The sequence below is a fragment of the Catharus ustulatus genome, chromosome 1 (assembly GCF_009819885.2).
Source record: "Catharus ustulatus isolate bCatUst1 chromosome 1, bCatUst1.pri.v2, whole genome shotgun sequence".
In the NCBI taxonomy this organism is placed as follows: Eukaryota; Metazoa; Chordata; class Aves; order Passeriformes; family Turdidae; genus Catharus; species Catharus ustulatus.
In genome coordinates, this window is record NC_046221.1 from 16,728,410 (window position 1) to 16,752,148 (window position 23,739).

General features: G+C 45.4%; 1 protein-coding gene across 1 annotated transcript; it reads left to right on the top strand.

The window, feature by feature from the left end:
• The first annotated feature begins 17,878 nt into the window (after positions 1-17,878).
• PTCHD3 (patched domain containing 3) lies at positions 17,879-22,204 on the top strand. The gene is made up of 4 exons (XM_033068206.1): positions 17,879-18,601; positions 18,837-18,958; positions 19,360-19,505; positions 20,561-22,204. Exons 1-4 carry the CDS (start codon positions 17,879-17,881, stop codon positions 22,135-22,137), a joined length of 2,568 nt encoding a protein of 855 aa, XP_032924097.1. The 3' UTR covers positions 22,138-22,204.
• The last annotated feature ends 1,535 nt before the right edge of the window (positions 22,205-23,739 follow it).

Consider the following 23,739-nt stretch of genomic DNA (forward strand, 5'->3'; position numbering starts at 1 on the left):
TGCAATGGCATAAGTGTTGCTACTTTGGACTCCACCCCCAGAGTCCTCCTGTTTAAAGCCAAGCTCACCAAGTTTTCCAGCCTGCTACCAAAGATTGCCCTTCTGCTTCCAGAGTAGTAGATTGCATCCCTCCTGAATAGACTACAGTCATCAAAGAATGTCCTGTTCTCAGGCCAGCAGATGGGTGCCTCAATAGCCCTTAGCAGTGCGTCACCCACTACAAGCATTTGTCATTCCCTTCTGTGGCACCCACTGCATGCTGCTGGTACAGTTTCCACTTGCAGACCTTGTTCATGGGCATCTACAGCTGTTAAAGCTTCATATCTGTTTTTGGTTACAGTGCTGGAAGGTGGGGAATGAAGCAGAGTCAGGCTTTTGTAGGTCACGAGGGTCAAAGGTGTCACATTCTCTCTTGTCTGCTAAGGGTGTAAGGTTCTGAAACCACTTATCTATCTCCATCTCAGCCTCTCTAGTACTGCACAGCCATTTAACTGTTTCCTGCAACTCAGCCAGCTGTGCACATCTTTTGCAGACATTTACCTTTTCTCCAGGATAAGAGTGTGGTCACTCATTGCAACCTACTGCTTCTACTGAAGTCTCCTTTCTTACCTGTCCCATCTTAGTAGAAACCTCAACCATCTCAGAGGCTTTCTCTGTAGAAATACTGGTTTTGATATCTGAAGCATGTGCCCACCGTTATGGCAGAGACTTAGAGCACTTCCCTAGGCTGTGGGCCCACAGGTAGGGTACGCAGCTCTTCTCACATGCCCTTCATGAGTTTTGCCTGTGCAAACTGCTGCTCTCTCTCAATCCCTGTTTGCCCTCTCGATCCCCATCTGCCCACCCTGGTCACATTGCTCCCCAGGGCCATTTCAGTCTCCCACAGTTGTTCCTGGCAAGGCTTGAATTGCAGAAGCCTCTCTCACGAGAGCTGTTGGCTGCAGGCAGGAGCTCCCTGCCTGCCTTGGGTGTCCCTGGCACCAGGAATGCCCTGTACCCTTTGATCTATGCTCTGCCATGTGTCTTACCATTGCCACCCCTGCATGCCTCACTGACTTCCCTTAATATTCAAGAGCAGATAATTTATATTTTTCTCCAGTATTATATTATTGAACAATGAAGAATTTTAATGCAAAAATAAATTATGTGCATTTTAATCCGGCCTGCAACCAAAACAATTATAAGTAAGGCAGAAGCTCTCTGTTTGACAGCTGATAAATTGCAGCTTGAGGCCTTGAATAGTAGTTCAATCAACTCAAAACTGTTCCTTTAAGAAAAGCTGTTTTGCTTCCTGGACACTCTAAACCTGTTAGCAGCCCTCAATTTGAGAGCATGTATCAGCCTTTGCAGATTGGCAGGCTGTTACAGGATTACAGACAGCAAACATGTTTTCACAGAAATTGCATCTTCTGGCAATCCACAAGGGTCTTAGGCAAGTGGTGAGACAACCATATAACTCTGTTTAAATATACATAGGTATTACTGAAGGGAGCTGGACAAATGTACATGTTGCTTTGTCAGTCTTGTGGGCAGCAATAACATATTTAACTATTTTCATTAACTTCACTTACATTGACACACAAGACATGCACACCTCCCAAACATATACCAGGCCATGAAGTGCAAATGGCTGATGTTAGCCAACAGAGAGCTAAGTAAAGTCAGAGGAATTAAATAATCCTGCTAAAAATGAAGGAATTTGAAAATCCTTGCAGGATCTCAGATATACAAATCACACACATTCATATTCACAGTGGAAAAAAACAGTCAACATGCACCTGGTCATGCAGATAAGCACTGCACTGTAGAGATACCTAGGGGATTTAAGAAGTGGGCAGACTAAGAAACAGAGTTTCTCACTAACAGAAGTATTCCTAAGATGTAATATGTGTTTTAGGCTCCTAGCAAAGTAAACTCAGACCCACCTCAGACATTTACAGGTCAGGGTACAGTTCCAGTATTTATTAACAATTCTTTACAGCACAATCACCAATACAGAGAACAACAGGTGAACAACAGCCCAGGAGAAAGGCTGAAAGACAGGTGACTCTTCTGTCCACCTGTGTGCTTGCTTCCCTGCAGGCATGACTAATTGGCATGTCAACAAAAGTTGCGGGAAAGGCAAGTTTTTGTAGAGTCACAGAATGGTTTGGGTTGGAAGGGACCTATGGAGATCATCTGATTCAACTCCCCTGTTCAAGCAGGAGCTTAAAACTTGTCAAGAGTTTTGTGAAAACTGGAAATTTGAAGCCAGGCTCCAAAACACATTAGTAATGGAAGTAGAAAAAAAATACTAAATAAGTCAAACTATGGTATAGATACCAGCATGCAATGACCCTTTTATTTTCTGTACTCCATGCTGCACTCCAACAAAGATTATTTTTGTTCTTCAATTAAAAACATCTTACAAAACATGTTCATCTGCCATTTTCAACAGGAAGGCAATATGGACTATAGCCAAATAAAGATTTCAAGAGTTACCTCAGGATTTCAGTGAGTGTTTGAGACTCAACAGACAAATTCAATCAAAAACAAAACCAAAGCAACAAAAAGACCCTCAAATTCACTCACCTAGCAGACCAGAATGTGAACTGATAAAATACCTACCTCTATCTTCAACTTAGAGGATCCCTGAGCTCCTGTTGTTGCCATTCTGTTCACACCCAAAAGCTTTGTGTGCTGAAAAAGTGAGCATCCTGTTCTAGCAAGCCTATGAGATTTCAGAGACACACTAGACACTCCTGTGAATTCAATCTGGTCTAACAGGCCCAGAGCAGAACCAACACATGCAGATTATTACAAAACATAGCACTGATGACATTCATTTCATATAGCTTTGTGGGCACTGAAGATGGTGACACATTTTCAGCCTTTAGCCAGAGCTAATAAATTGCTCACCATAATGAGGGTCTCTGTCATCTACACACCTAATCATTAAGGAATCACCGGGAAGACTTTGAACCATCTACACAGAATCATTTTGCTAGTGAAGGCAGTTGCTGTTTCAGATAAAACCCTTAGTCTTGATTCAGAAGCAGAATCAGTCATTTTCAGCTCCCAAATGAGCATCCTTGCTGCTCGGTTGCAGAGCCAAGCTCCATTGTGCTTGCCCTCTTAGCTCCCTCTGACACCCTCATGCAGCCACTCAGCTATAGGCACTCACACTCACCTCAACCCTTCCTGAACAGGGGCTGTAGGCAAAAAGAGGCTATTGAAGAAGTTGGCACCTCTTTACCTGGTTGCTATTCACTTCTTTCTAACTCCAGGCACACAAAATTACCCATCTATAGCCTGTAAAACATGGGATTATCATTCCACCCACAGTGGAATCCTCTTTTTTACTGGTAGTAGAGCTTCTTCCCACTCCTTAACTTCTGCATTTCTTGTTGTTCAGGTTCCCGAGTCTCCCATTTCCTCATCCCACTGGAGTATTACATCCACCTATGTTTGGCTTCTGGATTCACTGTAAAGTCTGTAAGCCTATCAGTGAGGTGAGTGTCAACCATCAAAGTCTTAAAGTCTTACCCACCAAATGAGTTTATCCTTTCTGGCCACAGTCTTCCTTATAAATCCACAGTTAATTTCTTCTGAAGGCTGTAGAAAAGCTTCAAAGTGTCAAGTGAGATGGCATTTCTTGACAACAAGGTTGACAATTTATATAATAGAATATTAGCCAAAAAAGACTCATGAACTAATCTTCATCTTCCACCTATTTTCTCAAATGACAAAAAAATAACCAAACCTGAAAAAAACAAGCAATGAACCAAAAGTATTGAACTTTCAAAATCACAGAGAAGATCACTTTCAGTGACAGGTATTATGCTCCAAATGAAAGCATAAAAAAGGTACACACTTGACCCAATTATCCTGTAGCAGATAATTACCTTGCTTATTCCTGACCAGGGCACTCCCTACCAGGATTATGTTCTCCTGTTTATCTTGCATGACAAGAACAGTCTGTGAGAGCAATCACAAAACAGAGGAAGGAAGACAGGTAAGTACCAATTTTCAAGAAGTCTTTGGAAGAGGAACTGCAATGTTCTGCTGTGACAAAAATAATTGCTCCTTTGGTCTGCCTTTTTGCAAGAGGTTCTGTTCCACATCAACTAACAGTCCTGCCAATGAGGAAGAATGGGTTGGTTGGGGATGGAGCACCTTATACCCCTCTGGGCAACCTGTTCCTGTATTTCACTACTCTCATTGTAAAAAATTTCTTCCTTATATCTTCTCTGAATCTACCCTCTTTTATTTTAAAACAATGAGACCTTGTCCTATTACTACAGACCCTATTAAAAAATCTGTCCCATATTGCTTATAAGCCTCCTTTAAGTATTGAAAGGACACAACAAGGTCTTCCTGGACCCTTTTCTTCACCAGGCTAAACAGCCCCAGCTCTCTCAGAGCTGTTTCATTTCTTTGATCTTTTTTGTGGCCTTCCACTATACCCCCTCCAACAGGTCCATGTCTCTCCTGTGCTGAGGACTCCAGAGATGAATGCAGTATTCCAGGACAGTATCACAGATTAAGTGATGCACTTCATCCATAAGAGAGAAGTAGCAACATGTTTATTGATATAAAAAAGCAATTTAACAAAGTCTGATAGTAAATGTGACAGCGATTTAACAAAATTTAATTCAAAATTTAATTTCATGATTATAAGCTGCACATTTTGACTAAAATTTTGGTCCGAACCCGGGAAGTGCGGCTTGTAATCCGGAGCGGCTAATATATGGATGATGGGGCGCTTCCCCGGCCCCGGAGAGGCGAGGTAATGAGGCCACTTCTCCGGCCATGGGGAGGGAGGGGCAGCAAGGCCACTTCCCCGGTCCCTGGCAGCGGGGCAGCAGCCGGGCGGCAACACCTCCGCCCGCAGGGCCCCTCTGAAAGGCTCTGCCGGGCTCACAGCCCCCAACACTGGCGGGCCCGGGCTCCGCACTGCCGCCCACTCCCGCACAATGCCCAGGGCAGGGCACTGGCCCGGTTGGCAAGCAGCGGGGCCCGCCCAGTACTGGGGCCACTCCGGCACCGGGGCAGGCTGGCGCGGTGCTTGGGGGGCTCCACTGCTCGCCAGGAAACTTTCCCGCCTGCAGCCCCCACCGCCTCTGACAGCCCGGAGCAATAGGTCCCCAGCCCGCCCAGCCCCATTGCCTTCACCCCCCTGAGCCGTGCCCTTCCCTCACCTGGGCGAGAGCAGAGCCGGCAGGTTTAATAAAAGTGAGTGATTTTTCTCTGTATTTTTTTAGTTTTTAGGCTGCGTTTAAAGGCTACCCCGATCCATGAAAAATGTTTGCAAATTGAGCAACTGCCAGTAAAACCCACGATGGTGCGATTGTTACTAATTCGTTACTTTGTTGCACACAAAAGTGCAGCTTATAATCAGGTGCGGCTTTTTTACGGACAAAGACCTAAACGGAGGTGCGGCTTATAATCAGGTGCAGCTTATAATAGTGAAATTATTGTACACCTGATTTTTTTATTACGTAAAGGTCAGAGTCAGAAAAAATCGTCAGGGACGTGCACCTGTCGAGTCACAAGGTTCAGTAAAAACCCATTATTTTCTAAATTGCTTTCTGAGGAGAATTTAGGTGGAGGCAGATTTAGTCCCAGACTAGGTCAGTGGTTTATCCCTCAAGGATAACCTGTGCAAAATCAATCCTTTCTATCACTCAGTTATGATTTCAAAGTTTAGCATGATATTAATCACTTACCAAGAATCTGTAATAAGTCTCTCAGCCATGAGGAGTAAACCTGAGATGTGTTCCTGCTCAAGGGGAGATCTTGGCATGCAGCTCACTCCCATGCAGGACAGCTCAGTGGACCCACTGTCCACTCTTCATGGAATAAGAAGATTGACTTACAGTCATACTTATATACCAGATGTATTTTGGGTTGTTGTGCACTCAACTAGCCCTGGGCTGTTGAGCAAAACTAACTGCCCTTAGATGTTGAGCAAGATTTAGGCCCCTTAGCTATTGTGTTATTATCTGTAAGTCAGACACAGCCATCACAACCCACACTGGTGACTATTACTTAAGCAGAAAAAGGGGGGTGGGGACCACAATGTCTAAGTGATGTCCCACAAGAGGAAAGCAGAGGGGCACAATCACCCTCCTCGATCTACTGGCCACATATCTTTTCATGTAGCCCAGGATGCAGTTGTTTTTCTGGGCTGCGAGTGCATTGCTGGCTAAGTCCAGCTGCTCACCCACCCAAATTGTCTCAGCAGGGCTGCTCTCATTCCCTTCATCCCCTAGCCTGTAATGGTACCAGAGATTGTCCCAAATGGGGTAGAGAACCTCACACTTGGCCTTGCTGACCCTCATGAGATTCCCATGGGACTACTTCTCGATCTTGTCCAGCTCCCTCTGGATGGCATCCTGTCCTTCAGGGCTGTCAACCACACCACCGAGCTTGGCATAATCTACAAATTTGCTGAGGGTACACTCAACCGCACTGTCTATGCCATTGATAAAGGCATTAAATAGTACTGATCCCAGTTTGGAAGCCTGTTGACACCACTGATCACTAATCTCCATTTGAATATTAAACCATTCAGCACTAGTTTCTGCTTGTGGAAATTTGGCTCTTCCTAAAATTTGTTTTGGTAACCCTGTCTCCTTAGACTGAGTCAGAAGAAACTGAAGAGCTGATCTTTCACTTCACTGACAGAAAAGTTCTTTTGAAGACATTATTCTTCTAAACAGATCTTATGGAAATGGAAGACAGGCACGTGAACTGCAGATTTATGTACTAATCTGGCACACATAAATTGATGCCTCTTTACCTAGAACTGCCTACCCACTCTAGATGGTGACTGTGTAAGGATTTACTTAGATGGGAGATGAGTATCTAAGTACGTGCCTTTAACAGTTTATGGAGATCTGGTATGCTGGTTTGGGCTGGAATATTTACAGTAATTTCACGACCATAAGGTGCATCAGACTATAAGGCGCACTTCCGGGTGTCGGCAAATTTCCGAACATTTGCCGATATATAAGGTGCACCGGACTATAAGGTGCACTTTTTTTTTGCAGCGAGGATCCACCCCCCAGCTCCCCCTGCGCGGTTGCTGGCCGAGGCCCCACCTCAACCCGGCGGCCATGGGCCCCCGAGCCCCCCTGCACCCGGCAGGACCCTGGGCTCGCCTGCACCCGGCAGCCACGGAGCCCTGGGCCTGCCTGTGCCCGGCAGGAGCGGTGCCGCGCAACCCAGGCCCACCTGTATCCAGCAGCCACAGCCCCCTGGGCTCACTTCCACCCAGCAGCCGCAGCCCCACGGCCCCGCCTGCACCTGGTAGCCACGGCCCTGCCGGCTCCCCCCCGGCTCACAGCTCACACTTCTGGGTTGGCAAATTTCCAAACTTTGTACATTATATAAGGCGCACTGGACTATAAGGCACACTTCTGGGTTTGGGCAAAAATTTTAGTCAAAAGGGTGAACATTATAGTCGTGAAATTACTGTACCTACCTTCACAGTGGCTAACATGGGGTTATGTTATGGATTTGTGCTGAACATAGAGTTGCTATTACAGAGATGTTTTTGTTATTGCTGAACAGGGCTTACACAGAGCCAAGGCCTTTTCTGTTTTTTGTACTGCCACTTCTGTCAAGCAAGTTGGGAGTGCATGGAAGCTTGGGAAAAGACACAGGTGGGACAGGTGACCCAAACTGACCAAAAGGATATTCCAAAACATATGATATCATGCTCAGTATATCAAGGTGGGGAGAAAAAGGAGGAAGGTGTGAGAGAGACACAACATATTTGGAGTGATGGCCTTTGTCTTCCCAAGTAACTACTGCACAGGATGGAGTCCTGCTTTCCTGGAAATGGCTGAACACACCTATCTGCCAATGGCAAGGAGTGAATTAATTCCCTGGTTTGCTCTGCTTGCTTGCGCAGCTTTTGCTTTCCCTATTAAACTGTCGTTCTCTCAGCCCATGAGTTTTCTACCTTTTACCCTTCTAATTCTCTTTCCTAATCCTGCAGGCGAGGGAGTGAGTGAGCGGCTGCCTGGGGCTTGACTGCTGAGTGGGGTTAAACCACAATACAGTAATTCCACGACTATAAGCCGCACCATTTTGACAAAAATTTTGGTCCGAACCCAAAGTGCGGCTTATAATCAGGTGCGGCTTATACATGGACAAAGAATGAAAAGTTGCTGTTTTAGTTTGGAGGACAGGTGTCTGCTGAGAAAGGCAGGGGCTTCTCTTTGATATGGAGAATGTAAACCCCCTCCCTCCAAATTAATATAATTTTGAAATCAAGGGGCTTTCAGGCAAAAATATGGGAATTAGGAATAACAGTTCTTTACTAGGGAAATTAAAATAGAAATACAGTACTACAAAGAAACAAACTCCAATCCCTGACAAAGTCAGAGTACAACCTGACACCCTGTCAGGCAGGGTGTTGGTAGCAGTCCAATTAAATGGTGGTTGCAGTCCTCTTGCAGTGACAGATGTGGTTTAGTTGAAGCAGTGGTCCTGCAGAAGGTGCAGTTTCCCTCTGGAGGTCCAGTGGTGATGTGGAGAAATCCCGTTTTCCTCTGGAGTCCAGTGGAGAAAGAGGCTCTCTTAGTGTCCCAAACCTCTGTTTTTACCTTGGTAAGAAATGCTGGGGTCTTTCCCCTGGCTGGAGCAACTTCCAATGGGATGCAGTAATTTTATCAGCCACACAATAAGACTCAATGGGCCATTAGCAGAAAATGACTCGCTGGAGGAAGGATGGGTTGTGAAAAGATGAAGAACAATGCCTCACCTGGTTTCAATGGATGGCCCATTAGCAGAATATCTGCCGTTGAGATAAGGATCACTGCCCCCACCCTCAACAGATGGTGATAGAATAGATACCTTTTATCACAATCGGTATTGTAACGTGCATCTTATAATCAGGTGCGGCTTATATATGGACAAAGAATGAAAAGTTGCCGACACCCGGAAGTGCAGCTTATACTCAGGTGCGACTTATAATTGTGAAATTACTGTAGTTCTTGTTTGGTGCCCAACATGGGGCATGAAGGGTTTGAGATAATGATAGATCTGATTGGGATGTGCTAGACTGAATTTATATCTGTTAATGCTATTTTGCTGGTAATGAGTGGGCATCTATGCTTGCCATGGTGCTTGCTTTCCTGGCTGCATGTTAGAGCCTAGTGCTATTTAGTGACTGCTTTTTGCTTTTGCTGCTTGCTGTAGTGCTCTGCTACTTCTCACCTTATTGGATTGTGCCTGGGAACATCTTGATAACAGCGATGTGCTTGGGCTGGCAGGTGGCCAGGGTGCTCCTGCTGTTTTTGTGCTGCTGCATTGGACAGGCTGGAACACTGGTCTGAACCTGAGCTGAAGTTCAGAAGGAATTCACAGCTGTGTGGTGTTTGGCTGCTGGCTAGGGTTAAACTACAACATCTGGTCAACTAAGGCAATGGAGCACTGAAGAGAGCTGCCTGTTGGACCAGTGCAAGTGGTCACTGTCCTCCCACTCCAAGTAGATGGACTGAACATGAGGAATGGCTGGGAAAGGAAGGAAAAAGACTCTTTCAGTTAGAGGATAATTCCTATCAGAAAAAAGTAAAGGGAAAGGAAGGCAGCCAGCATTACATTTGTGTTTTACAATCAGTAAAGAGAGCATTGCTAACTGAACAGGAGTGATTTCCCTTAGACCATATTCCAGTAGCTGACCAGTGAGGAAAAAGAAGAAGGTGAAGAAAGATGAAGGAACCAGAACACCAAGGTGGGATCAGGATGCACTCTGCTTCATTTATGAGTAGTATTTAATGTGACTGTCAATACTCAGGGATCAAAAAGTTTTTTTTCTAAGGATATGAAGACTCCATGTGACAGGTCAGCATTCTAAAAAATACCCTCCCAAGCTGACAGGAATTAAAGAAACTGAAATTCTCTATAGTGTTCTGCTATATTGTATGTAAAGCAGGTACTGACATCTCTGCAAATATTCTGGCTCACAAAATGAAGTTTAAAACCACATGTTGATTAAAAAAAAATAGGAACAGACAGAGCTAGACAAGCAGACTTCCATGCTTGCACCAGCAACAGAAGATATGACTCTGACATGCATACCCAAAATAAATAGATAGATCCTGCCAGGAGAGACTGGTTAACCTGACAAGGAGACACCTTCTCTAACATCCTGTTGACACAGAAACACTGTGGAGCAGAAGGGCATTAGTTGTGAGTTTGGCAGAAAATTTCCATGTCAGGGAAGTATGAAATTTCCTTCCAGTAAATGAAATGGGGAGGGATTTGAAAAGTTATCCCCTCCAGAGCTAACAGAATAAATTCTCACATTATCCCCTGTAATATCTTCATTGTGTTTCTGAGCTCTAATAAATCAGAGTTCAGTTCATGTTCAGTATCAGTATTCTCTGATATATAAATATACAAAATTATAAGGTAGTGTTTAAAATAAAAGCTACTAAAAAAATTTCAAGCAGACATTGCCTGATCAAAGCAGGAGTAAAAGAGAGGCACTGAAGTTTTACTCTGTTTTTCTCCATAATAATGTGCACTTACAGTTGCACTTACAGAATGACTGACCATTTTATGAGGAAACTTATAAACATATATGCAAAAAGAAGCAGACTACAAATATAACATACAGGAGTATGTTATTAGTAATAACAACTAATCAAACCTTTTGCAGTTCTCATGGAAGCAAGCTATACATCATGCATGCACATTACGGAAAGTGAAATGTTACGGACTCTTGATAAGGATATACAAGTACAAAAGTTGATTAGCTTCTTCAGTAGAATGATGTTCACATTACATCATATCGTCACCTCCCAGGGTTTTATGCAGTGTTCTTGGGAAACCTCATGATTATGAAATTGCTGTGGACACAGGAATTTTTCTTGTAGTCAGCTTGGAAAGAAATATTCCCCAGAATTAAAGTAATAAAATCTGGCAGCTCACCTTGCCTTTCTGGTATCCTACACTGATAAGATGAAATTCTGTTCATCACGATAATGTTCAGCTGAAACAGACAGTTTCTATCCACAGTATCACCCAGACAGTTAAAACACTTAGGCACCTTCATTCGTCCCAAAAACAAAAAATGAAAAATCAAATGAATGCAGTCTCATCATGCAGCAGAGGAGCCACTCATCCTGCCAGCACGTGGCAATTTCACAGTGTCACTGTGCACTCACAGAGGAAAGAAAGAACAGCTTCTCAACACAAATAAACATCTGTTAATTCTGGCTCCTGGTGCCAGAATAACTTCTGGGATTTCTTTGGAATCTTACATTCTAGACAGACAAGCCACCCTAGAGGAAACCAGGAGTTCACTTCCCATTCTGCTGCCCCCATCACCCAGCCACCCCCATCATTCCTTTGTGGGCATTTTCCTGAAGGCCAAGGAAAATGTGATCCTTTCATGCACAGTGGCTGGTGAAGACACAGAGGGCACATATCTGCCAGTGGCAGCCTCCAGCTTGAAAATTAAACTGCTCCCTTTGGACACAGGGTTTTGAGGTGCTGTATTTCCCATATGCATGGAAAGAAAAGCATAGCATAGCATAGCATAGCATAGCATAGCGTAGCATAGCATAGCATAGCATAGCATAGCATAGCACTTCTCTGTCAGGTGCTGTGGGGGGCACTGTAAAGATTAAGTCTGTCAAATTTTCTTCAGAAATGGCATGGGCATAATTATGCTGCATCATGGTGGAGGAAATAGGATAGAGGACTTCTTGATGTCACTTTGTTTTACTCCAGTCTCCAGTGTGTGTCACATAATTTGCAAAGCACTTTCCAATGGCAGACTGGATGCACTTGGAAACGCCCCTCTGTCCTGGCATTCCAAAGAGAGGGTCAGAAAAAAGCCATCTATGCTCTGAGTGAGCACTTGGAACTACAAACATCCATTCTTGATGTAAAAACACAGCCCTGCATTTTGAAATTAAAATACATTGTGCTTTCTGTGACTTGGTTGTGTTGCACTTCACCACAGTCTACCACTGAACTCAAAGACTTTATGAAAATAGACAAGACTAATTTCAATCCTTAGCTTCTTGAGAGCTGCACTGGTGTTCAAAGCTGATTTTACAACTTTTCTACACTACCTCTACAGTAAGAATCAAACCAAGACCTTTTTACAGTGAGGATTCTCAGGTACTAGAACAGGTTGCCCAGACAAGCTGTGGAGGATCCATCACCAAAGATGTTCAAAACTGGACTGGACAATGTCCTGAGCAACCTGCTCTAGCTGACCCTTCAGCAAGGCAGGGTGGACTAGATCTCTAGATAGAACTATTCTGTGACATTTATTTCCCTTTACAATTATTTATGACATTTTGATTTCCTATTTTTTCTTGAAAGCAGACAGCTAAAAAATAAAATGTAGCTAAAGAACAGTATTAACATAACTTGAAATAAAGCATGGAAAAATTGTCATTTCTCCTGTGTAAACTAAAGATTCCAAACAATAGAACATACAAGGTAGAATTCCTGACGAGGTTGGCAAGAAATTAGGAAAACTTACATGAAATGCTATCTCATGGCATTTTATTTCAAGTAACATGATTGCAAAAGATCTTCGCAGTTGCATAAGGAAATTACTTTAGGCTAAAAGGATTTATTGAAAGGACAGAAATCACAAAGATATTTTCTACCTATGAAACATAGAGCAGATAGGGATTGTCATTAATGCATGCCTGGAAATAAATACTCATGGAGCTGAGAAACTAAAAAGTACTAAGTTTGTTGACATCGCTTCCTCTTTATTTTGTAAGAATTTACACCTCACAGTTTTATTTTAAGACTACATCCACCACCCACAAGTTAGCAGTGTATGAACATGAGTCAACAACACAACCTTGTGGGGGCGACAGCCAACCACATTGGGGGCTGCATTAGCAAGAACGTGGCCAGCATCTCAAGGAAAGTAATCATCCTCCTCCATTCAGCACAAGACCTCATCATCACTGTGGTGCTCAGGGCAGGGCTCCCCAGCACAAGAGAGATATCAGCTCACAGGAGTGAGACCAGTGAGGGGCACCATGATGGTCCTGGAGCACCCAATGTACCAGGGCACAGGACCTAGACCTAGTCTGGAGATGGGAGGGAGCATGTTCTTGCTGTCTACAGACATGTGATGGGAAGGTACAGGGAAGACAGCCAGGCTGCTCTCAGAGGTATTCTGGGAAAGAACAAGGACCAACTGTCGAGAATTGTATCAGAGAAATTTCAGTTAGATATTACACGCAAAAACTGTTTTCTTCTTCAGGGAATTTCCATTAATTTAATTTATTTGCCAATTAACAATCTATTCATTACAGATTCTGGGATCAAGAGAGACTGAAAAAAATGAACAACCCTCTGGAAAAATCCTACTTTCCTTCATACACTTCTTCCTCCCTCCAGACCTTTTACTCCTCAGTCCCCTCGTCCCAGGCCATGCTCAGCTCCTTTTCTGAGGCAGTGGCCAGTACAGGAGACTGGGACCAGTGCACATGGGGCTGGTTCCTTCACTGGCAGCAGCTTCTCCAGGCTGCACCTTGCAGCTCCTGCTCTGGCAAAACCTTGGACCCAACCCCTGCCCAGGTATCCTCATCCCTCTTCCCTCCTCCTACTCCACTGTGGACTTCTTTCCTCCTTCTCCTCCCACCCTGGCCTTGTTTCTCCTTCTGCTTAGTGTATGCCACTGTAACTTTAAGACACTTTAAGACCCAGAGGTGCCACAGATTCCCCTGAGGATGGGCCCAGCCATGCCTTAGGTTGGGTCTCTTGGATCCTGCTGGCATTGACTGTGAGCGGCTCAAGGCAGGCCTGGTCTCTCCTCACAGAGGCCAACCCTGCAGGCCCTCTACCAAAACCTTGACATTTATGAGGGGAAAAATCATGATGAAGTAGTCAAATACTGAAGCAGGTTGCCCAGAGGCTCTGGAATATGTACCCTTGGAGGTAACTCCAAACTCATCTGAGTGTCCTGGCCTAGCACCCACGGCAGCCCTTCTATGAGCAGGGCACATGTGAGATGAGTGCCAAAGTATTCCATGATTCTCCAAAACTGTTGGAATCACTTCCAGGCTCAGTAAATGTTTGGAAGACACAAAAATACAGAGACCAAGCAGAAAAAGTTTGTCTGCATTACTGGGACAGCTTTACCTTTTACAATTAGTAAATACTACCACAGAGCTTGTGAGCAGAGACAACAGGCAGCCGTGGCCTGAGCAGGAGATGAGCCCTGTTCCAGGTAGAAGGAAATGGAGGCTGAAGGGACAAACTGAAGAAGAGTTTTCAAACAAAAAAAAAGGCTATGAAGCAGGGAGTCTCACAGCCAGGCACCTGTTGATTCTTAATTTCAAACGCTGTGCAGAAAATCACACATGCAAAAACTGCATTTGCTCTCCCTACCCTGGTGTCTCTTGAGCTAGGAGCTGGCTCAGCCCTGGGGCCATTGTGACACTCAGACCACAACCAAAGTCATGTCTGCATTCATCAGCCTGCCTGGGCTGTGCCTGAAAGACACCTGGGCTGAATTACTCTTCTTGCTTCTTGTTTCTGGCAGGGTAAAAAAATGCCCCAGAGACAGATGGTGGACCCTGCTGTGGAAGAGAGAAGGTTTCAGGGTGGGATTGAGCCTGGGTCTCCTGATCTCCTGAGAAACAATCTGACCTTGTGTGTTCTGCAACACGGACGCAACTCAGCCACCCAAACAGGATCTGCCTGTTCTATTGCTTTTCAGGTTTTTTCTGATAGCTGGTCTTGACTGGCTTGCGTACTTCAAGTGGACAGTGTCAGGCACATTCTGATACCATCTAGAGATGAGGCCATTGGGGATATTAGAAATTAATTGATTGTGTGGCTGGGTCCCTACAGATCTTGAAAAGAGGCAAATACAACCTACTTAAATGTGGGGCACCAGCTATCCCTCTCTTCTTAGGCATGTCAAGTATCTATAAGCTTGCTTGACTATCCAAATAAAATGTCCCACCAATGGGGTTCCCCATCTTTCTTCACTTGCACCATCACCCAGTGGATTTCTTCCACATGATGATGAACAGTAATCAAAGTCTTTTGTCCTTTTTCTTGTGCTTGCTTCAGTAGGAGCTTTCTCAACAAGGTGAGATTGATTTCAATAGGGGTAGGCTGTAGATCTTACATATAATTAAATCATAACAATAGATGAGTGCATAATTAAATCATAACAATAGATAAGATATAACAGGAACTGAATACTAAAATCACATCTTAAAATGTCAACAAAGTCATACACACAAATATAATGGTGATTATTTGAATCATACGGCTGTCTACACGTACCAAGTCACAGCATGTTCTCATACAGGCACATCCATTCCCTCAGGCCCCTACTCTGTTCTCTGGAACAGAAGGTAGAATGAAGCTCTGTTGTGATTTAATTCTGACACAATGATTTGGTATCTAGTATATACCATAGCATTGTGCATTATTAAAACAAAAACTGTGCCTTTACTGCTGGTTGGGTTATGAGTGAAATTAACTTCCACCAAGAGTGGAATTCCCTTTTAAATCTACTTGCATTATGTCAGGTTACCTTTTGAATTTCAGTGGGCAAATTGCTTTCACCTCCTTTATAATTTCTGCCACAGTAAACTGCACCCACAACTGAGAAGCAGTTCACTGGTAGAGACCTTTTGCCATCTGACTGCAGAGTGTCTCTGGAGCATACAGTTCCTTTGGTGTTCCCCTGCTGAATGCCTGTCCCATGTGAAACCTGATCTGGTTGCCAGCCAAAGTCTCTCCAGACAAGGCTTTGCTCCACCTTCTCCTAGCTGTCTCCTGGACATGGCACACATGCACTCCATGTGCCCCTGACAACCATTGTTGAAGCATAACAAAAACTAAATTGGCTTCTCACACCTTGTAGGTCAAGCTTGTTTATGTCAAGTTGAGGTAAAGCTGGCAATGATTGCTCCTGCAGAGGATAAACAGTCCCTTGACGGTTAGCTTGATCTTCAGTGCGGGTGCATGGCATCATTCCCAGTATCATTCCTGGGAAGTGAAAGCAATAAACGTCCCAGAGGGATTATGCAAGCTGTTTAACAGCTCAGGCTAGTGACAAAAGTCCTTTTTCCCACTCAGGATATCTCTGTTCTGTCTCTTTAAAATGCACCTGAGTTGAATAGTAAAGATCTCTTTGGTCTGTCAGCTTGGCCTTGACATTCCTCAGGTAGAATCTCAACTTCCAATTCCTGAAGTGCTTGCCATACTACTGTTGCTGCTTCCTTCACCTTATACACTCGGCATGGAAATTGGAGTGTTAGTCCTTTGACCTACTATACAAGCACAAGGAAGGAAGGAAGGAAGGAAGGAAGGAAGGAAGGCCAAACTGTAATTCACTGGAATCTCATTTTGAAACTTCCAGCAAATGCAACATAACAACAAAGAGAGAGATTGTGCCTTCATCCAAAAAATACCAGAAACCCTGACTTGCTGGAAGCCCTATGACCAGTTCCTGGCCCTGCCCCAAGGAGCATATTTTATCTTATTAGAACTTAATATAAAGTGCATGAATAGGCCAGGGAAAAAGGACAAGCATTCAGATTCTGGGAGAAGACTGGCATGCACTACTGACTTGAACACCACTCTGAACTGAGAGTTGGTGGACCCATCTTTCCATGCTGTAAGGCAGATTCCCAAGCCTCAGAGTTAACCTAAAGGCACTGGCCTGTGCCCAGTGGGTACCTGACTGGGAAGCTACTGCCACCTGGCCAGCTCCTACCTTCCAACAAATTAGGAGCTACAGGAAATATTTTCTGAGTGCCTGTCTGACATATCTGTCTCAGAAGACCTGTGCACAGAAAAGGGAATCACCAGGATCCAACATTCCCTACATGCTGAATGCAGCAGGAGAAATATCTAACCTTGCTCAGAGCCTGGTTGGCTATTTTATACTCACAGATGCCAAGCCTGTCTTTCCTAAATGGAAGAGAAGAAATACCTACAACTTTTGTGCAAGTACTGGCTGGAGAGGAGAGAGTTGCTTCTCTCAAATACAAGGAGAATTTCCTGCCTCTGACATATTGTCTGGACACCTGTCTAGCACTGTCACATCCGAGCTTAATGATCTTCTCAGCCTGAAACCATTCAAATCACTGTCACCATTGTCAAGAACACCAGGCTCCAGGATAATTTTTTGACTTGGAAAGATCCTTTCTATCACTGCTACTGCTTAAAGCTCTGGCATATCACACCAGTGATATTCCTGTGACTTGGCAACTGGAATCGCTAACCCTTGTTTCAAATTCTTTTATTTCTTCCACTGTCACTTTCCAGTTTTCTAAACCAGTACAATGAGAGAGCAAACACTGCAAGATGCACATCACCGCTGCGTTTTGCTGTCCGATTGAAAAATAAGTGAAGAACCTGCAGCAGCAGCTGCAGCAGCTTCGGGGAAATTACTCAAAAAGCCGATGACGTCTAGAGGATGAAATGTAGGCGCGGGACCGTGCCGGGAAGCGGCAGGGCGAGCACGGAGCCAAAGCCGGCCTCCGGGCAGCAGCACAGCACGGCGGGCGCTGCAAAAGGGCGAGACCCGCGGAGCCAGAGCCAGGGTGAAACGGAGGGCTGGGGGTACACGAACCGGGCGGGGCGCGGCGGGGGGAGCCTGGTCTGCCCGTCCTGGCCCCCAGTGACAGCCCCAGGGAGGCGGCGGAAGACCCGCTGAGTCAGGGCGGGGGCGGGTCCGTCAGCTGAAAATCGCGGTCCGAGATCCTGACAGGCAGAGGGCTTCAAGGAAACCCTCTCCCTCCTTCCCTCCTCTCTCTCTCCCCTCACTCTCCTCTCCTCCGGCGCCGGCACAGACCGCTCCGTCGGGTCCCGGGTGGGACGCGCCCCCGGCGAGGAGCCGCCGCTGCAGCCCGTGCGCGCCTGGCCCATGGCGGGGCCGCCGGACCCCGCGGAGCGCTGCTCCTGCCGCAACACCGACTGCCTGGAGCGGCCGCTGCGCCGGCTCTTCGAAGGGCTGGCGAGCGGCGTGGCCGCCTGCCCCTGGCCCTTCGTGCTGGTGCCGCTGCTGCTGTCGGGCGGGCTGGGTGCCGGCTTCCTCTTCCTGCCGCAGCGGCAGGCGAACGACATCGAGGGGCAGTTCACGCCGACCTGGGGGCCCGCCAAGGCCGAGCGCGACTTCGTGCGGCAGCACTTTCCCCCCAACGACTCGTGGCGCTTCTCCGCCCCACGGCTGATCACCGAGGGCACCTACGCCGCCCTCATCGCCGTGGCGACCGACGGGACCTCGGTCCTGGAGCCGGCGGCGTGGGCAGAGGTGCTGCGGCTGAACGCGGCCGTGCGCGACGCCGAGTACGACCGGCTCTGCGCCCGCACCGCCGACGGCTGCGCCAGCCCCAACCCGCTGCTGCGGCCGGGCGATGAGGAACCGCCCAAGAACCTAAGCTTCCCCGTCAATGGCAGCGATTTCCTGGGGACCGCGCTGGGCGGCGTGGAGACGGACGGTGGGCGGGTGCGCTCGGCGCGGGCCCTGAAGCTGCTCTATTACCTGCGGGAGGACGGCCCCGAGGCGCAGGACAGCCGGCGGTGGCTGGAGAGCTTCCTGGGAAACATCTCGGCCAAACTGGCGGAGTTGCGCCTCAGCTCCATTCAGGTAACGCAGGACAGCCGGGTACGGCCGTGCGGAGCCGCCGAGCCCGAAGTGTCCGGGCAGCCCCATCGTGGATTGGAAAGGAAAGGAGACGGGAATGTGGGAGAAGGCGGGCGGCTCCCGGGGGCCAGGGCAATGCTCCTCTGCCAGCGTGATGTTTGGCCGTGCCTGTGCGTGTGTACAAAGAACAAGAAGAAGAGGAAAAGAGCCTTATCGTTTCTTGTTCTTTTAACGGCAGGTGACTTACTTTACCTCGCTGTCCAGACAAGAGGAGTTTGAAGGAAATACCAAGAGTGTGATCCCGCTCTTCTCCATAACATATTTCCTGACAATCACCTTTGCAATCGTCTCGTGCCTAAGGTAAAATGTCTCTAAGCTATGGTTCAATGAGCAGTGATCTCTGCTCTTCTTTACCTTTGTCAATTGGTTTCTGCTCTTGCCGAGTGAAGGTGTTCTTGAGGCTGCATTTAATAGTGACATTTAAGAATAGACAAAATGTATTTCTTTGCTTTTTCTTGTCTATCTGTCCATATTTCCCAGCTGCTTAGATGGGGTTTATGGTGCGTACCAGATAAATACCTGAACAAGTGTTTAGTGTAGACATGACCAACTTGAATATTCACCTCCTAGAGAAATTAATCTTGTCCAGTGCTGACACCTGGGATCTCTCATAGCATCATTCATCAGGTGTTCTTTTCAGACAGGGTATCTTCTCTGAAATATTTGACACAAAACTAAGATATTCTTTGAATTCTTTTCAGACTGAGCTGTATAAGAAATAATACCTGGCTTGCGAGCTGTGGAGTGCTTTCCTCTGGCTTAGCTGTATTAAGCAGCTTTGGACTGATGCTCTTCTGTGGAGTGCCGTTTGTGGTCACAGTAGCAAATGCACCATTCCTGATTCTGGGTAAGTAGAAAAGATGGGTTGTATTCAGATGAAAAGATCAGAGTGGAGTTAAAGCAACCTAATGGAGTCAGTCTTTTATGGTGTGAATGTCAGATAATACATCAGTTTCTACTGAAGTGAGTGGAGGAGATTCCCAGAGGTGCAGCCCCCTCAGAGCACCTACAGGCAGGCAAGGCCCTCTACTCAGCTCAGTGTGCCCACAGGGGGCCTGGAGATGGGTTCTGGTGCAAGGGCAGCTTTTCCCAGAAGACAAGATCTGAACTAGACCCCCTACTACAGCAGGAGGACTGTAAATGAGAGAGTGGTAAGGCTAGCACTTCTGGCATAGTTCTAGTGTCCCTGGAAATGTAGCCAGGATGATTAATCCTCTGCAATGTAACATCTGTGTACTAACCAGTCTCATGCAGCTACACAACTGAAGTGATGCACCATTTGTGCAAGCAGCTCCTCCCCAAAACCCAAGAAAGTTGTTATCATTGCATCCTTGTTACACAGACTGCTTAACGGCCCATGCTGAACTTTCCAAATACTGTTAGATAATGTTGCTGCAATTAGCCAGTGTTTCCAATTAGATAATGTTGCTGCAAAAATTACTGGTTTTAAAATCCTTGCTAGTCTCGTACATTCACCTGATACATTCTTCCTGCCTTCTGAAGGCAGAACAAGAAATTATTGGTCTAAGTTGCTACAGTGGTGAAGAAGAGATTCCAGAGATAATGGAGGATGCTTCCAATGATGAGAATAGTTGAGCATCAGAATACATGATGCTTTGAGATCTGTGTCATCTGCATCAGGGGACACATGGACATCAGCTAAAGACACATGTCAGAAATGCAGTAGGAGTGCTCTGTGCTTCAGCAGAGTCACCAGATGATACATTCAGCTACACCCAAAGGATCTATATTCCAGATTTTCTTGTAACTTGCATCAGCACTCAGGCAGTGTTTGTAGCCCAACTTCCTTTTTCAAAATTTTATGCAGATTGATGTAGTTTTGTGGGGTGTTGATGGAAGCTGCCACTTGCAGTGCAATGTTAACAGTCTCTCCTCTTGCAGGGGTTGGCGTTGATGACATGTTCATCATGATTGCTTCCTGGGAACAAAGTTTAAGGAGAAAAGATAAATCCAATGTTAAATCTCTGCTGGCTGAGACTTATGCAGAAGCAGCACTTTCTGTGACCATCACCACTCTGACAGATGTTTTGGCCTTCTTCATTGGCACCTGGACTGCTTTTCCATCCGTGAGGTCTTTTTGCCTCTATACAGGCACGGCTTTTGTCTTCTGCTATGTATATACCCTGACCTTCTTTGGGGCAGTTCTGGTATTAAATCACAAAAGGGAGCAAGGGAACCGACACTGGCTGACTTGCATGCGTGTGGATGTAGGTAAAGATCAGGCTGAGAACTGCTTGTACAATGCTTGCTGTATCGGCAACGGTTCTAGGCAGCCATCTGAGCCAGAAGGTGAGCATCCAATGAGCATATTCTTTCAAAAGTATTATGGCCCTTTTGTTACAAATAAATGGATCAAGCTGCTCTTGGTGTTACTGTACGGCGCATATTTGGGTGGCAGCATTTATGGGTGTACTCAGATCAGGGAAGGCATCGATCTCCGAAATCTGGCAAATGATGACTCCTACGTTATTCCATACTATGATGATGATGAGAAATACTTCTCCACATACGGACCCAGGGTCATGGTTGTCATTACTGAGAGTGTAGATTACTGGAATGAGTCTGTGCGTCTTGGCATTGAGAGCTGTGTACAGAATTTAGAGAGCATTTCCTATGTAGATAGGAACCTCTCAGAGTCATGGCTGAGAGTATACACAGGACTTGCCAAAGGAGGTTTGGTAAATATAAACAACAAGACTGACTTCTTAAACAGATTAACTATAATGTTCAAGATTCTTCCCAGTTTTGAGTGGGACATAAACAAGACTCAGGATGAAATAGAAGCTTCACGTTTCTTCATCCAGACAGTGAATGTGACATCAGCCGTGGATGAGAAGAATCTCCTCAATCAGTTAAGGGAGGCAGCCAAGCAGTGCAGCATTCCACTGCAGGTGTATCACCCAGCCTTCATCTACTACGACCAGTACCTGGTAATAGTGCAGAACACTATTCAGAACGTTGTCATTGCTGCCGGGGCGATGCTCGTTGTCTCCCTTCTGCTCATTCCCAACCCGTTGTGCTGCCTGTGGGTGACTTTTGCCATAGCCTCTGTTATAGTTGGCGTTGCTGGTTTCATGACATTCTGGAGCGTCAATCTGGATTCCATATCCATGATCAACCTGGTCATTTGCATTGGGTTTTCAGTAGATTTTTCTGCTCATATTTCCTACGCCTTTGTTACGAGTGGAGAGTCATCAGCCAATAAAAGGGCAACTGAAGCTCTGTCCTTGCTGGGTTACCCAGTACTACAAGGTGCAGTTTCTACAATACTAGGAGTAGTTGTCCTGGCTGCAGCAAACACCTACATTTTTAGGACATTCTTCAAGATAATGTTCCTTGTTATTTTGTTTGGGGCTCTTCATGGCCTTGTTTTTATTCCAGTGTTTTTAACATTTTTTGGAAACTTTGGCAGATCACCCAGTACCAGATCTAAAAAACATGAGCTTGCGAAATTGTAAAGGTTGTTTGTGACTAAGTTTAATGTTTTGTAAGTTTTAATTTATAATTTAAAAATTTTTATTATTTATGTAATTTATGTAGATTCAATTGTAAAATTTTAATGACTGTCATGGAATATAAGACATGAAAAAAATGAAAGGAAAAAAATAAACACAACAGGGAAGTAAAGGCTTCAGAAAAGCCAGGCAAGAAAAATAACAGAAGAAATTAATAATTAGAGATTGCATTTGTATTTCTCATTTTTATGTCAACATCTTAATGTTTTTAAATGTCTTTTTGTGTTTACTGAATGTATTAAAGTTATTATAAACACTGACCACTGCATCAAGTTAATGGACTGTTACATGTTTGCCAGGACACATTCATACTGGGAAGTGTAACTCCCACTGGACTGTATTTCCTCCCCATTTGCCTTGATGCTGTAATTAATCCCAACACTGAGCTGGAAGACAATTTTTGCCCAAGAGGCTCAAATCTGGATGTTTTACAGCAAAATTACAAGAGGTCAGAACTGTCTCAGACTGCCATAACTCATAAGCCTTCAGGAGACAAAATGTGCTTAGGTTCCTAATGCAGTATGAGAAACCCTTGGGGAAGACTCACCCCAAACTGACTCCCATTTTCTGTTCAAAGCCTTTTCTTGGTGTCCTGTTTTCTAGCTGAGGTTGAACATCTGGTACCCTTAAGAAGTTTGTGTGTAACTTCTGTTGGCTGCAGTTTGCAAAGGGTTGTGCTGCAGGTTATTGAACTTGTGTGGACCTCCTGAGTAATGACTCTGGGCTGTGCCATGGTATGACAGGGCAAGGATTCTGTAGGGAGAATCACAGCCTGATTCAGGACAAAGTAAAAAAGAAACCCAGGTTTTAAGCAGATCAGTCCTAAAACTGTAAACCTGTAAATTCCATTCTATTCATCCTGTGATGTGTTGATAGAGCAGAGGAGCTTTCACTAAGAGCTAAGAATATATGAAGTGGCCTTCTAACTTGTAGAGACAAGACAGGTAAAAGTCAATTAATAATTTGTAGCCAATATCATGAGTGACCCACTGGAAATAAAGTGAATGATAGTAACTGATGTAATTCTGGAAACATTGGTGTAGAACTTAAGCCATTCATAGTCTGCTACTGTGGAGGGTTTCTTCTGACTGAGCAAGTGTGACAGGGTCTGCCTCTGCTTCCTATGACTTCTGGCCTGTTTCATGAGACCCAGTAGACAGAGCAGGATCCTTCTGTTTCCTCCAGAACAGTTTTTGAAAGTAGTGGAAGACTGAAAGCTCATATTAATCTTAGAAGAAATCTGCTCCTGAGCTCAAAGTCAAATCCCCATGCTGAATCTCAGAATTATAGCTAGCAGCATTATGTTTCCAGGACAGGGCACTCACCACAAAGCTAGATTAGGGAAAAAACCAATGCACTAGAGTGCACAGCCCTATGCACTAGACTCCCCACTTCCCCTATTAAATGTTTCATGGTCCATAACAGTGCTCTAATGGCAAATGTTGCAGCCCTTTATGCACTGATGATGCTGTGGAAGGAGCAGATGATGCTCTCATGTTGGCCAACACCAGAGGAAGGCCTCTTAATAAACACATGAGAGTCATG